Source organism: Delphinus delphis, chromosome 11 (genome assembly GCF_949987515.2).
Source record: "Delphinus delphis chromosome 11, mDelDel1.2, whole genome shotgun sequence".
NCBI classification, from domain to species: Eukaryota; Metazoa; Chordata; class Mammalia; order Artiodactyla; family Delphinidae; genus Delphinus; species Delphinus delphis.
This window is the reverse complement of record NC_082693.1, coordinates 21,010,026-21,026,077: the sequence shown is the minus strand read 5'-3', so window position 1 is coordinate 21,026,077 and position 16,052 is coordinate 21,010,026. Positions and strand designations below refer to the sequence as shown.

The following is a 16,052-nucleotide window of genomic DNA, read 5'->3' as shown; positions in this document are numbered from 1 at the left end:
AACCAGAGGAAACAGGCTGGGCAGAAGCCTGGAGGTTACAATGAGTTCAGTGATTCATTATTGCCGGAGCTTTAAGCACAAAGGGGAAGCATGAAGAGAGATGAGGTTCCAGAGAAAGTCCAAGGTCAGATCACAAAGGGTACCCTATGGCTTATCAAGGAGTTTGAGCTTTATTCTACAAGCAATAGGAGGCCCTTTAAGTATGGGGACATGATCAAATCTATGTTTCAGGAATACTACCTTCAAGCTGTTGTGGAATTTAGGTTGCTAGCTGTATAGTGGGTACTAGGGTTGGCTTGATTGATAGTAACCCAAAATAACACTACTTTAAAACGCTATGTCCAGAGATACAGTTCAAGGCTAATATGGCATCAGAGTCCCCATGGTGTCAAAGACTCAGACTCTTTTTATATTGTTGCTCTCGTGTGTGGCCCCAATCTAATGTCTAAGATGGCAGTATCCACAATACAGGCAGCAAACTTAAGTAGGGACACAGTAAAAGAGGGCAAACTGTGCCCACAAACTGCCTTCTTAAGAAGATTCCCAGAAACTGCCACATGACCCTTCTACTTACCTCCCATTGGCCAGAGCTTAGTCACATGGTCACACCCAGCTGCAAGGTAATCAGGGCAGTGTAGCAGAAAAAAAACAGAAATGCAGGCAACTGGCAGGTTTTGCCACTGAGAAATAAGACATGGAAGCAAGGCGGGGTGGCAATAAAGAGACTACTGCAGTATTGCAGTGAGAAATAATAGGGACTGTGTTTGTGAAGATGAAGGGTGAAGGCAAGATCTGAGAGCTGTTTGGGGAGCAGATAGTTTAAGAGTTGGTGATCTAGTGAATGGGGTGATGGCTCTTGGTTTCTGGCTTGAGTGATTGAGTAGCTAGAAGTATCACCATGGGGAATTTTCACCATCATAAAACAGATAGAAGAAAAAAAAAATGAGAAACAAAAAGCAAAATCATTTAGATTTGACTTAAAAGCAAAAGGGGAGATACAAGTATCCAAATAACATAGGATGTTGGGCATTTCCTTCCATTCAAGACAGTGGGATAGGAAAACTTCCAGACCTAACTGACACAAGCACTGAGGGCAAGTGAGTTCATCCTCTGGACCTTAATTTTCTCATCTGTAAAATAAGAAAGTTTCACTAGACAATGTCTAAGTTCTCATCAGCTGTAAAACTATTTGATTCACTAATCAAACCAATCACCTGTACTAACCATCAGGATGAAGTACACAACCTTGCGTCACTCCAGTCCATGCATTCCTTGCCAATGGAGAAGAGAAACTGAGGCAATATCTTAAAGTTCAAGTAAACACAATTTCCTGTGTAATTGTTTCACGTCTCTTTTCAACCTGGCTGTTGGAAACCTAGTTTAGTGCAGTGTGGTAACTTTGGCAAATTTACAAAATCTCTCATTAAGGTGGAGGTGGTTTTGCAAATTTCATTTCAAGATCACTTTAGAAGGTTTTACTTGGGGGAAAAGGATTACTTTTCCTATTATGTACATAAGTCTACATGTGGTAGCCTAAAATATCTCCCTTGAGTTAAGAAGTATTTTCCCTTTTGGTTGGTCAAGTACACGTTGTTCCACCTACTACAAAGGATTAAAATGATTTGTTTCATCACAGAGCAAAGTAATGGCCACAGCATGTTATTTTTGGCAGAAAGAACACTTTGTAATTGCTAATTTCCTATATCCAAATTCAGCTGAAGATTGCAGCCTGAGTCTACGGTACTTTGCAAGTCTTAACAAGCAGGACCCAAGGATGCTACCAGGCTTTGTAAAATGCCAGTGAATCAAGACTAGCAGGGAGTTTGCTAAGGATGAGCCTTTAGAAAGGAATGTTCAAACCCAAGACCCCAAATGCCTTATGGAGATGTGAAAGAGTCTGCAGGACACAACTAGTAGACCCAGATGTTTGCTTTGGCGGGTGTCTCTCTTCTCATCTTCATTGTGTTCTGTGCTTACAGGCAGCTGTCCTCAGGGTCAGACTCTTTTTTAAAAAATCAGCAACTTAAATGAGAACCAGTAGTGTTTTCAGCAGGTATAATCCATTTTACTTGGAAAATGTTTCAACTACTATTTCTTTTGATACAAAAAAGTTTGGAAATCTGATATAAATATAATATTTTTGAACTCATCTCTTAGCACCAAATTTACATTCCTCAGCCAAAGAAAAATATTCTTTACTGAATAAGTATTAGATCTCCGTCTACTGTGAAAACACACATTTTCTAAGTGGCCAAAAGAAAACAAATGCTAATAAAACTATGATGATATAATCAACTTTGAAGCCACAGTTTTATATCCCTCTGGTTCCCAAATAATCTTCAACCCTGTCAGCTGTATTTTTTAATTAATTATCCTTTGCACTTGAAAAATAGGCCTTAAAATGCAAATGTCTTTACTCTTGATCAAAGCATTACATTTAGGCCCATTTTCAGGATATGGGACCTGGAGTTCGGGGTTACACCGATACCGCCGAAATACTGCATACCTGATTAGGTTTATAAAATATCTTAAATTATGCAAAATCTGTGAATTCTCAAAATCCCAAACACTGTGTAGGACTTTGCCAACCAAAAACTTGAGATGTGTGCAAGAGCCACTGTGCTATTCGGCAAAAAGAAAAGGCTCGTGTAACCACTGAGCAATACTCAAGGCCAGGGGTTCCCAAGCCCCAGGCCACGGACTGATACCAGTTCGTGGCCTGTGAGGAACTGGGCCGCACAGCAGGAGGTGAGCAGCAGGCAAGCAAGCGCAGCTTCACCTGTATTTACAGCCGCTCCCCATCGCTTGCCTTACCGCCTGAATTCAGCCTTCTGTCAGACCAGCAGCTGCATTAAATTCTCATAGGATCACAAACCCTACTGTGAACTGCACATGCGAGGGATCTAGGTTGCGTGCTCCTTGTGAGAATCTAATGCCTGATGATCTGAGGTGGAGCTGAGGCGGTGATGCTAGCGTTGGGGAGCGGCTGCAAATACAGATTATCATTAGCAGAGAGGTCTGACTGCACAGAGACCACAATAAATCAACTGCTTGCAGACTCATAGCAAAACCCTATCAGTGAGTGGCAGGTGACAGTTAAGCTGCATCTGGTGGCAGGCTTTCAGTCAGAATCTGACACGTATTTTAGTCCGTGCGTGGCCCACCCATTATTTTATTTACCTCTTCCATCCGCGCCTCTTTCCCACACTGCGCACTTGTCTCAGTCACAGTTTTGGTAAGCCCACAAGCTAACCCTAGCCAAAATGAGTAAAAAACAAATGTTGCTGGAGAGCTTCTTTGAAAAGGGGAAAGACACAATGATGAGACAGCAGAAGGCTCTAAGACTGCCAACAAAAAGAAAGCTGCATTTAAAAGAAAGTACCAAGAGTCCTACTTAAATTACGGGTTCCTGCAACAGGTGATTCACGTTCTCCACGCCCACTTTGTACAATGTGTGGTGACCCACTATCCAATGAAGCCAGGAAACATTCAAAACTGCTTCACCACATGGAGACCAAGCACCCTGCATTAAAAGACAAGCCTTTGGAGTTTCTCAAAAGAAAAAAAAATGAACATGAAGAACAGAAGGAATTATTGAAGGCCACCACTTCCTCAAATGTGTCTGCACCGAGAGCGTCATTCTTAGTGGCTAACCGCATTGCTAAAGCTGAGAAGCCCTTTACTATTTGTGAAGAGTTGATCCTGCCTGCTGCTAAGGACATTTGTCGTGAAATTTTAGGAGAGGCTGCAGTTCAAAAGGTGGCACGTGTTCCTCTCTCGGCTAGCACCATAACTAGACGAATTGATGAAACAGCAGAGGATACTGAGGCACAATTTTTAGAGAGGATTAATGAGTCACCGAGGTCCTCAATCCAGGTTGATGAGTCTACCGATGTTGACAACAAGGCAACAATGCTTGTTTTGTGCAATATATTTTTCAGGAGGACGTGCATGAGGATATGTTATATGCACTTTTGTTGCCAACCAACACTACAGCTGCAGAACTATTCAAGTCTGAATGATTACATAACAGGAAAACTGAATTGGTCATTTTGTGTCGGTGTATGCACAGACGGAGGTGCTGCCGTGACTGGACGGCTTTCTGGTTTCGCTACTCAGGTCAAAGAGGTCGCTTCTGAATGTGAGTCTATGCACTGTGTCATCCGTAGAAAAATGCTGGCTACCCGAAAAATGTCACCTGAACTTAACAGTGTTTTGCAGGATGTGATTAAAATTATCAACCACACTGAAGTACGTGCCCTTAACCCACGTCTGTTCACGCAGCTCTGTGAGGAGATGGACGCAGAGCACACACGTCTTGTCTTGTCTGATACACAGAAGTGAGATGGTTTCTAAAGGTAGATCACTGGCCAGAGTTTCTGAGTTATGAGAGCCTCTCCAGAGATTTCTTTTAGAAAAAACAGTCACCGCTGGAAGCACATTTCAGTGACACAGAATGGGTCGCAAAACTTGCTTACTTGTGTGACATATTCAACCTGCTCAACGAACTCAATCTGTCATTTCAGGGGAGAATGACAACTGTGTTCAAGTCGGCAGATAAAGTGGCTGCCTTCAAAGCCAAACTGGAATCATGGGGGTGACGAGTAAATATTGGGATTTTTGACATGTTTCAAACATTAGCAGAGATTTTAAAAGAGACTGAGCCAGGGCCTTCTTTCTCCCAGCTGGGGCATGATCACCTGTCTCAGCTTTCAAAAGAGTTTGAGCATTACATCTTAACTGCAAAAGACACCCGAACTGGGAAGGAATGGATCCGCGACCCATTTGTGAATAATCGACTTTTTCTGTGCTAGAAGAGGATCAACTGCTTGAGATCGCAAATGACGGTGGCCTTAAAGGTATGTGTGAGACAACTTCAAATCCCCATACGTTCTGGATTGAAGTCAAGGTGGAATATCCTGAGATTGCCACAAAAGCACTGCAAAGCCTGCTTCCATTTCCAGCATCCTGTCTTTATGAAGCAGGGTTTTCTGCAGTGACGGCGACCAAAGCGAGATCACGGAGTAGACTGAACATAAGCAGCACACTTCGACTGTCACTGTCTCCCATCACCCCCAGATGGACCATCTAGTTGCAGGAAAACAAGCCTAGGGCTCCCACTGATTCTGCATGATGGTGAGTTGTATAATTATTTCACTATATATTACAGTGTAATAAGACTAGAAGTAAAGTGCACAATAAATGTAATGTGCTTGAATCGTCCTGACACCATCCCCCCACCCCGCCGTCCGTGGAAAAATTGTCTTCCGTGAAACCGGTCCCTGGTGCCAAAAAGGTTGGGGACCGCTGCTCAAGGCCAAGCTTGTCCCTCCCTAGCAAGGTGACCTTGGGTAAACCAGTTAGCCTCTCTCACATCATTAATTTCTGATTGTTTCAGTTCTTTAAGTGAGAAAGATCATGAATATGTTGCATATGTTAGATAGATAGTCTATGCAATCTATATCTATCTATCATCTATCTATCTATCAACGTCTATCTATCAATCAGTAAACTAGCAGCTTAATTCCTGTAGTTGCTGAAGCCTAAATCCCAGGAGCCATCTTGTCTCTTCACCTCTCACAGCTCACTTCAAATCTACCACTGAATTCTGCCAGCATTTCCTTCAGAATGTACCCAGAATCTGACCTTGTCTCATCGCCTTCATTGCACATTGTTGAGCCCAGCACCACGAGCTCTCCTTCGATGATGGCATTCTTTTTTTTTTTTTTTCTTTTAGCTCCTTCAAGCTATTTTCAATACAGAAGCCAATGTGGGCTTTTTAAAGCTGAAGTCAGATTGTTACCGAGCCTAAGCTTATACTGCTCGTCACGTGACAGGCCAATAATCGAGAGACGAGTTGTTGGGACAAGGAATAGTGACTTTATTTGGAAACCAAGCAAACTGAGAGATGGCAGGCTCGTGCCCCAAAGAACCATCTTGCCTGAGTTAGTTAGAATTCAGGCTCCTTTTATGCTAAAAGGGGAGGGAGTAAAGTCAAACTCTTCCTGGTTCCCATCTGCTTCCCGAAGGATGTGTTCGTTTCTTCCTTCCTGCAGTCATTCACAGGTGGGCCTGGTGAGGATGTTTCCTGTGAGCTAAACAAAGGTATTTTAACTTAATGCTTATTACCTGGGAAGTAGGGTTCCCAGAGATGGACCATTAGGTATAATTTAATCTTACAGGCAACATCCCTTTAGTGATTAACTTGTAATAGAATACAAATGTTCTTCCCTATTACAAGATCCTGTCAGTCCTTGGCTCAGTGACCCATCAGACCCTGAGGATCTGGACTCTCCATCAGTCTCACTCCTCTCCCATCACTCTCTAACCCCTCCCCCCTGCCTCTGGTCCCTCTGCCCCAGCCTCACCAGCCTCTTGCCAGACAGCCCTTGCCTCAGATCTCTGTATTGTTGCTTCCTCTGCCAGCAGAGCCTGGTTTACTAACCCAAGTTTGAGTTAATAAGGACAAAATATTAACATTGAATCATTGGGAATGAAAAAGGTATAGTAAATCTAGAGCACATTTAAGAGCGAGATATTATAAAACTCAGTGACAAATTGAAGCAAGGGGATTAAAAAGGGTAAAAATAAATCTATGTTCCTATATCAACTAAAGATTTTAAAATATTTTGTTATATTATTAAATAACATTATATATTATGTAACATAAAGTTTTTCAGGTATGGAATTAGCATTTCAAAGTCAGCATTTCAAAGTATCTTCTAACTCTAAAATTCTATAATTAACCAGTACTAAAAAATGATTATGTAAATCAAATACAGATATGCTTTCCCACATAACTGTGCTTATAGAATATTGATGCAGTCTTAATTAAATACCAGATTTAGGTTACTGTATGTAAGAAAAAAATTTTCAGCTATGTGGTCTTATGAGAAGTATTTTTCTACTTCCAGAAATAATTTACTGAGAACCAATGAACTTTTAATTTTCTTGCCTAGTGAGATCTCATTTTGAGCATTCCACCTTTCTCTTGAGAGACTGGATGTGTGTGTGTGTGTGTGTGTGTGTGTGTGTTTAATGAACTCACTAGTTCATCCACAAGCCAAAAAATTTAAGTGGGTCACCGATTTGGGGCAACTCAGCTACCTATTATTTCTTGTATGCATAAAGTAAGACTGGTATTTTTAAAAAAAGGAACTTGTATTTCAACCTACGTGGATCAGATAAAGAAAGGCTCTCCCTGCCTGTCCCATGACCCAATGCCAAGGAAGAAAAAAGTGTTTAAATAGTTCTAACTTCTTAATAGCCTATCCAGAGAGCAAGGCTTCTGCCTTTGCATCATGCTGCAGTTTCTTTAAAGCCGTATATGCACAGCACGTTAGAGGAGCACTTGTTAAAAATGCAGATGTTTGAGCCTCATCCCAGACCTTCCGAAAGGGATCTCCAATGCTGGAGCAGGAATCTGCTCCCCTAGTTAACTTACATATGTTAAAATTTGAAGATTGCTGCATGAGCACCTAATGAGCATTGCTTGAGGATTCTAAGTCAATATATAGAAAATATTCCCTTAACATATCAGGCATATGTTTTGTGCTAGGCACTAGGCACTGTTAAGAGCACTGGGTATACAGTTGTTGTTATATTTATTGTTATTATTATTGTTATATAGCAGCTTTATTCAGAGGTCATTTATATACAGTACAGTTCACTCATTTAAAGTGTGCTGTTTAGCGGTTTGCAGTATATTCAGAGTTGTGCAACCATCCCAACAAATAATTTTAGAACATTTTAATCATTCTCAAAAGAATCTCCATACCCTTTAGCTATAAGCCCTCACCTCCCCAGCCCAAGGCAAACACTAATCTAGCTTCTGTCTCTATGGATATGCGGTAAACATTTGTGTACAAGTTTTTGTGTTGACATATTCTCTTAGGTTCTTACATAGAGTGGAATTGCTGGGTCAAATTGCAACTCTATGTAACTTTTAGAGCAACTGTCAAACTGTTTTCCAAAGTAGCTGCACCATTTTACATTCCTACCAGCAATGTTTGAGGATTCTGATTTCTCTACATTCTCACCGACACTTCTTATTATCTGTCTTTTTGATAATAGTCATTCTAGCATGTATGAAGTGGTATTGATTTGAATTTCTGCCATGACTATGTCAAGCATCACTCCATGTGCTTATTGCCCACTTGTATATATTCTTTGGGGAAATGCCTATTCAGCTCCTTTGCCAGTTTTTTAAATTGAGTTATTTATCTTTTTGTTATTGAGTTGTAAGCATTCTTCCATATAGTCTAGATAGTCCCTTATCAGATATATGATTTGCAAATATTTCCTACCATTCTGTGGATTTTTTCATTTTCTTGATAATGTCCTTTATTACACAAAAGTTTTTAATTTTGATGAATTCCAATTGATTTTTTCTTTTGTTGCTCATGCTTTTGGTGTCATATCTAATCATCTGTTTCCAAATCTGAAGTCATGGAGATTTACTCCTGTATTTTCTTCTAAGAGTATTACAGTTTCAGCTCTTACTTAGATTTTTGATCATTTGAACTAATTTTTGTATATGGTTTGAAGTAGGAATCCAACTTTATTCCACTGCATGTGAATGTCCAGTTGTCCCAGCACCATTGGTTGAAAAGATTATTCTTTCCCTCATTGAATAGTTTTAGCACCCTGTAAAAAGTCAATTGACCATAGATGTCAGAGTGTATTTCTGGATTCTCAATTCTATTCCACCGATCTATATATCCATTCTTATGCCAGTACCATACTGCCTTGACTATGGTGGCTTTATAGTAAGTTTTAAAATCAGGAAGTGTGAGTCCTTCAACTTTGTTTCTCTTTTAAAAGATATTTTGGCTATTCTGGGCTCGTTGAGTTTCCACATGAATTTTAAGTCAGCATGTCAATTTCTACAAAGAAGCTAGGTAGGATTCTGATAGGGATTATGCTAAATTTGTAGATCATTTAGGGGAGTATAGCCATCTTAACAATGTTAAGCCTTCCAATCTATAAACATAAGATGTCTTTCTATTTATTGAGATCTTATTTAATTTCTTTCAACAATTTTTTATAGTTTTCTAATGCTATTGTAAATGGAATTTTTCTGAATTTTATTTTTAATTGCTCATACAAGTATATAGGAATAAAATTGACTTTTGCATATTGATTTGTATTGTGCAACCTTGCTGAACTTCTTTATTCTAATATTTTTTTAGCAGATTCGTTAGGATTTTCCATATATAATATCATGTCATTTGCTCATAGAGATAGTTTTACTTCTTCATTTCCAGTTTGGATGCCTTTTATTTCTTTTGCTTGCCTGATTGCCCTGGACAGTACTTCTAGTACAATGTTGAATAGGCAAGAGTGGACATCCTTCTTTTATGGAGATCTGACCTTAGGGGGAAAGCTTTCAGTTTTCCCCATTAAGTATGACTTAAAAACAAAAAACACAAACAAATATAAAAAGAGTCTTACCCTTATGGAGTTTACAGTCTAATAGAGGAAACAGATAAGAATCAAGTATTTGCAAACTCTCTCCTTTTGGGCTTTTGTGGAGGTTTCATTACATATGCATGATTGATTAAATCATTGGCCATTGGAGATTGAACTCAATCTCCAGCCCCTACCACATACCCAGAGGTCTGAGGGGTGGGAATGAAAGTTCTAACCTGCTAATCACACAGATGGCTCCCCTGGCAACCAGCCCCCATCCTTAGGTGGGGTCCAAAAGCCACCTCATTAACATAACAAAAGACATATTGATCACTATCATAACTTAGGCAATTCCAAGGGTTTTGGGAGTCAGTTCTGATTATACTGCTGAGAAATGACCATATGGCTGGTGTTATGTACTAGGGGTAAATTAAAGGCCAAAGACAGCTTTCTCTTTGTCAAAACAGGAACTACTATTTTTTTGTCCCTAAAGCATCTGGTTTTAAAACATCTGAATTCATCTCCGATGGAGGAATCTCTTTTGCTGATGAAATATGAGGAGCAACTAGGCAGTACAGTTGGTTAGTCAGTTGTCAAGATTGGTAGTGTAGTCATAGTTATTTTATTTCTCTGACCCTCTGAACCTATTAGGACTAGGAAGGATCATTCTGAGACAAAGAAAATTTGAATACCTCTAAGTCACAAAATTTAGTAGAAAACAAAACTTGTCCCAAATTTATCACTCTTTTGATTAAATTCTATTATTCTAGGCATCTACTTGTAACATGGAAAATTGACAGATAGGAATAATTGATATTAAAAAGCATTAAATCTAGGTTAGAAAATCTGTTGACTTTTATTTTCCCCTGACCTCTTTCCCTCTCTTGAAGGAGTGGTCTTCTATAATTTAATCCTGATTCAGGACCCTTCCACAGTTACTAAGATTTACTTTTAAGTCTTCAGATAATGCTACATTTATATACAGCATCTTTTTCAGCTCTGAATTTGGAGAAATTCCAAAGTCTATGTATATCTGTAGATTCCCAAGAGGTAAACCACAAAGCCAAAGGAGCTTAGTTCAAAGAATAAGGAGGGCAAGTAACCTGAGGCCTCTGTGCCAACAGTATCCACTACTTTGGCCCAAACTTCTCAATTATAGGACCTAGGTTGGGGCAGGAAGAAGGAGCAAGGATCCTAAGAAATCTTTCAGAATTATGCAGATTTTTCTTTAGTTCATACCTGTTTTTGCTGAAGCTGACAATGAGATTATTCTTAATTATAGAATCTTTTAAGTAAGTGATTGTTGTGATTTTTTATAGGTTCCTGAGCAATATTGTCATTTGGAGACAGGCCTCCCTAAAGTAAATTATGTCTTTGTATGCAATCTACTGATGAACAGGTATGAAAATAACAGCTGATTTAAGTTAATTGTTAAATTGTAGAATAAGTTTGAAAGTAAACTTTGCACATCAATTTGACCATCTTCTGTTGATACAGATATATAGACTGGGCTATTTAGATCTGAATAAATTGTGAAGCAGACGGTACTTAAAGGTGAAGGGAAGAAACCACCAAGTTTTTTGGCCACTCTAGCATCCTTGTTAAGTCTTGAAAAACATAGAGCTAACATATAATCTCCTTTTCCTCAGTAAGGAAACATTTCATATTTGTTGGCTACGGGGCCCATGATGCCAGGGTTTTTATATCTTCACATGGACAAGGAGGGATAAAAGTAGGGTAGCCAAAGAGATCGGGGGCAATAAAAGTAAACACATTATCCAACCTAGATTTAATCCTTTTTAATATCAATTATTCCTATCTGTCAATTTTCCATGTTAGAAGTAGATGCCTAGGATAACAGAATTTAATCAAAAGAGTTTGCAACAATTTTTGTTTTCTACTAAACTTTGTGACTTAGAGGTATTCAACATTTCTTTGTCTCAGAATCACGCGTCCTAGTTCTAACAGGTTCAGAGGTCAGAGAAATAAAATAACTATGATTACATTACCAACCTTGACAGTTGACTTACCAACTGCACTACCTAGTTGCTCCTCATATTTCATCAGCAAAAGAGATGCCTCCATTGGAAATGAATTCAGATGTTTCAAAACCAGATTCTTTAGGGATAAAAAAAACATATAGTAGTTCCTGTTTTGACAAAGAGAAAGCTGTCTTTGGCCTTTAACTTACCCCTAGTACATAACACAGCCAGATTATTTCTCAGCTGCATAATCAGAACTGGGTCAGTAACAGGCATGTTGTCCATCGTGATAGCTTATGTACAGCTTCTCTGGGATGCTACCAGGGAAACTGTACCTCATATGCCTTTTCTTGCTCTTTTTCTGGTTGGAGAGGTTGGTATTCAAAACAGAAAATTTATCTACTAACTTAAATTAGTTCCAAGGAGACCAAAGTTCACTGTTCATGCCGGATTATATCCCATGTCCTTAAATACATGATCTCACTTAGTTCTTGTAACAACTTTGTAAAGGAGGTATCTATTTGCTGTTTCTGAAGAAGAGGAAATAGATCTCGGTTAAGTAGCTAACCAAAGTCACATAGTTTTTGAGAGACAGCTCTCAATTCAATTTGAGGTTTGTCTGATTCCAAAGGCCAGGCTTTTCCAACCTAGTTTCAAGAAGGAAAAGTCCCGAGGGTACCCAAACCACTTGTTATAACTGGCCCCCGAACATATCAAATCCATAGCGTAGCTTCGATCATAAAAGAGGTTGATGATCATTTGGGTATAAATCAGGCAAACTTCACAGTTATTAAGATAAAAGTAATTTTTTTGATAAAAGTAATCTATTTTTCAACAAATTACTATAAAGACTGACTGTCTACATATTATTAATCTCACCAAGCATACAGGGCACATCTGTGGTATTATGCCAGTCCCTGGAGATATGAGGATAAATAAGATAGCCTATACCCTTTATCTCACAGCGTCATGATAGAGATAGACCTGAAATAATGTCTATAATCAGGAGTTTCATTCAAGATGTTTACTAACTATACTGAAAAAGCACCAAGTAATCAGAATAGACACTGGCTATCTATAGCTAGTATGGCTGAAGTGCATACTTATTGCCTATCAGCTTTGCCTTTAATAATGTAATTGATACTCAAATAGAGAAATGTGGAGCATAGATGGAGAGGGATGGAAGGCAGGGATGAAGGTGGCCATGTACAACTACAAATGATCTGAACCTTGAAGGATAAGTGGGAGTTTCCATTGGACAAAAGAGGACAGGACATTTTAGGCAGAGGAAACAACTATAATAAACAAAGGCTGCATATGAGGTATCTAAAACAGTGAAATTTATAGAATCAGAGTGGAATAGTGGTTGCCAGGGCTGGGGAGAGGAGGATGGGGAGTTACTAATCAACAAGCATAAAGTTTCAGTTAAACAAAATGGGTGTGTTCTCAAGATCTGCTGTACAACATTGTACCTATAGTCAACAATTGTTGACTCTATTGTACACTTAATTTGTTAAGAGGGTAGATCTCATGTTAAGTGTTATCACAATAAAATAAAATCAAATATAAATAAATAAACAATCAAACAAACCAAGGATGGGCAGCACTGAAAAATATCTAGTAACCTGCTGTGGTTAGATTATGGGGCTTGTGGGGAGTAATGGCTAGAGATGATGGTGGAGAGTCATTTAGGCCAAATCATGAACTAAGCTAAGAATTTTTTACTTTCTTCCCTGGGCATCAGAGAACTCAAACAATTACATCTCTGCTTCAGACAGTTTTGGTGATATTGTAGAGAATATACTAGAGGGAGACCATTTAGAGGCTATTTCAACAGTTTAGGGGAAATAGGATGTAAGTCTATAATGGTATTGTTGCAAAGAGAAGGGGATGGAGACAAGAGACATTTTTGACTATCTGTAATGGCTGATTGAGTATACTGAGGTGGAGAAGAAACAATCAAGGAGTCCAAAGCACTTGGCTTGAGCAACGTTATTGATTTTACTTGAGATAGTACAGGCAGGTGGAGATAATACCTCCAGTATGTTTGGAAAGTGAGCAAGATAATTATCTTGGTTCTGTACACAGCATGTCATGCGGAACACCCAGATGGTGAAATGAAATAGGCAATTGGAAATACAGATGACGGACAGTACCTGTTCTATACCATATGGATAGATATCCATATATATCCATATATATATGCATATGCATATTTTTTTAACTTAATAGATAACTGACAGCCTAAGGAGGAAACACTTTAAAACTAAGATATGTAGTTTTATGGTTTGAGTCAATTTATAAATTGCATATCATAATTTATAAATATCAAAAGTATTCAAAAACTAAGTTTGGCTTATTTGGATATCTCATTGAGCTAACAAGTCCAAGGTTAGATCTTGATTGCCTTACGAGTGAGTTTGATTAGCAAATATTCCTGAGACAAGTCTTTGAAAAGTCTTTTTACTATTTTGCTCTAGTGAATTTCAAGATTGCGTGTTGTCGTATAGTAACAGATGGCACATAAAACTCCAGTACTAAAAAAAAAAAAAAAAAAAACTCCAGTACTGACTCAGCAAATGACAACCACGGGAATTGCTCAATATTGATGCATGGTCTGAATCAGCTCTAGTCCACTCCAATGGTAGTGAGTCTTCATTGGGGTATTAAACAGCTTCCTCCTTTACATGGTTTGGCATTAAACCAATTCACATATACATGTAATATGTTGTGTGATTAGTATTTCTAGTCATACGGAAAGCGTATTCTATTTGTACTTGGTTACCTGTCCTCACAAGGCTCCCCAAGGAAAAAAACTACGGAGCTGAGTAGTTTGTTTTTGGCACATTCTCACCTACCAGTGTCACTGCTTTCCCAACCTTTAGGCACCTAAGTCCTCAAACTTACTGTGCTTGCCCAAAGGCACCACTAAAGTATTTCACTCAAACCTGCCCTTTCCATGTGCCTGGACCACCTTTCCTCATCCTCTCTGGTGTCATTTAAACTCCCATTTAAGAAAACATCATGTTTTAGGGATTTAGGTTTATTCACAGTAGTATAAAAATGATCAGCTAATCGTCCCAGTGTGTGTGTGTGTGTGTGTGTGTGTGTGTGTGTGTGTGTGTGTGTGTACATGCACACATGTACACAGGTGTGGCCCATGATGTAAAATGTCTGCTTGCATAAGTGACCTGCTTCCTGTTGTGCTCTGTGAGATGGGGGAAGGAAGATAACTAAGCAGGTGGACAATCAGGCAGGTGAACAAAACAAGAAGCCTCTCAGCAGAGTGAAGTTGAGGCCCTAGTGGGTAGGAGTCAGTCCATTGGGACTAGAGAATGGGTTTTCGCCATCCCTTCCCAAACCCCAAATAGTCTCCCACCATGGGCTTTATAAAACAGGACAATGAGACCAGCACAGATCCTGAAATGCCTTACCCTCTCTGAATCTATTTTCTGAATGCAGGGGTACTTCCTAATGGGTCTCTGGAAGACAAGCAATTGGTCCTGGTCAAAATGTCAAAGAAAGAGAGGTTTGGTTTTACTTTTTATCTCCTTCACTGAGTTATTTGCAGACCTTCTCAATACTTAATGGAAACAATGTATTACATCAATTCTGTGATGATATTTTTTCACAATTTAACACCTCTGAAATTGAGATGCATCGTATGATCAATGGCAATCTATGACATTGGTGTTGCCTGGATTGAATTTCTTATATAAACATTTATTTCCAACAGTTACCTAGGGCCACTACCAACCTGAGACCACTTTAAATTTAATTATCTTCCTGAGTTCTTTTTACAGTACATTGGTGGTGTGAATGCAGACCTCATACCTATGTGAGTAATGGCTGTGGTTCAAAATATCAGGGGAGTGTTTTCTTTTCTCTCTTACCAGGCTAAGGTTGAAAAATTCAAGTTGTCCCTTGGGGATCCCAGCTTTATGCCAGGGTCTTTTATTAGATTCGCTATCTTGGATTTTTTTCTTGGTGGTAGATAAAATAATGGTATATCTTATAGCCAAAAGAATTGAAGAAATTTGATATTGGAATTGAAAAGGTTCACCAGGGACAAACATTCTTCCCAGTTTCTGACCTATGAACAGCAACACTGCCTTCTTCAGATCTTCACTTGTCTTTCAGAGTCTGCCAACACCTCCCAGAAAGAACCGGGTAATCACCCTCCGGATGAATGATTCACTGTGCAATTTGCAGGTAGAATGGGATTTGTTAATTTGTAATTTCATCAAGATGTAATTTGTGAGTAAAGATGGTGATAAAGCTATAATTACCACTGTGGTGAATCCGTTCATTGCTTTTGCAGATACTTATAAGGTATCTATTCTGTCCACTGGAGAAGGAGCAAAGATGCCCAAGAAATGGCCCCTGACCTCGGGGAGCTTAGAGTCTATTATGATTGGATAAGGCATGTGCTAAACAACTGTAATGTAATGTAATGTATGTAATGTAATGTAATGTAATGTAGAATGTGATAATGCCATGGGAAAGAAATGGAAAACCTGTCCCATGGATATTCAGGAGAGAAAGAAATCATTTTTAGTTTGGGAGAATGAAAAAATACTTTATGGAAGATATGGGTAATAAATATTAAGAATAAAAATAATAATGACCATTTATTATTTTATTAAAAATAATAACCAT

The 16,052-nt window shown here is 38.9% G+C and overlaps 1 protein-coding gene across 1 annotated transcript in view; it reads left to right on the top strand.

Annotated features, from left to right (window-relative positions):
• Positions 1 to 16,052, top strand: part of LMNTD1 (lamin tail domain containing 1) — a 442,143-nt gene that overhangs the window by 356,745 nt on the left and 69,346 nt on the right. The window contains exon 1 of the mRNA XM_060024464.1: positions 15,472 to 15,605. Coding sequence (XP_059880447.1) covers positions 15,489 to 15,605 — 117 coding nt within the window. The 5' untranslated portion in view covers positions 15,472 to 15,488. Of the gene's footprint in view, positions 15,606 to 16,052 lie in introns of the transcript that reaches the window.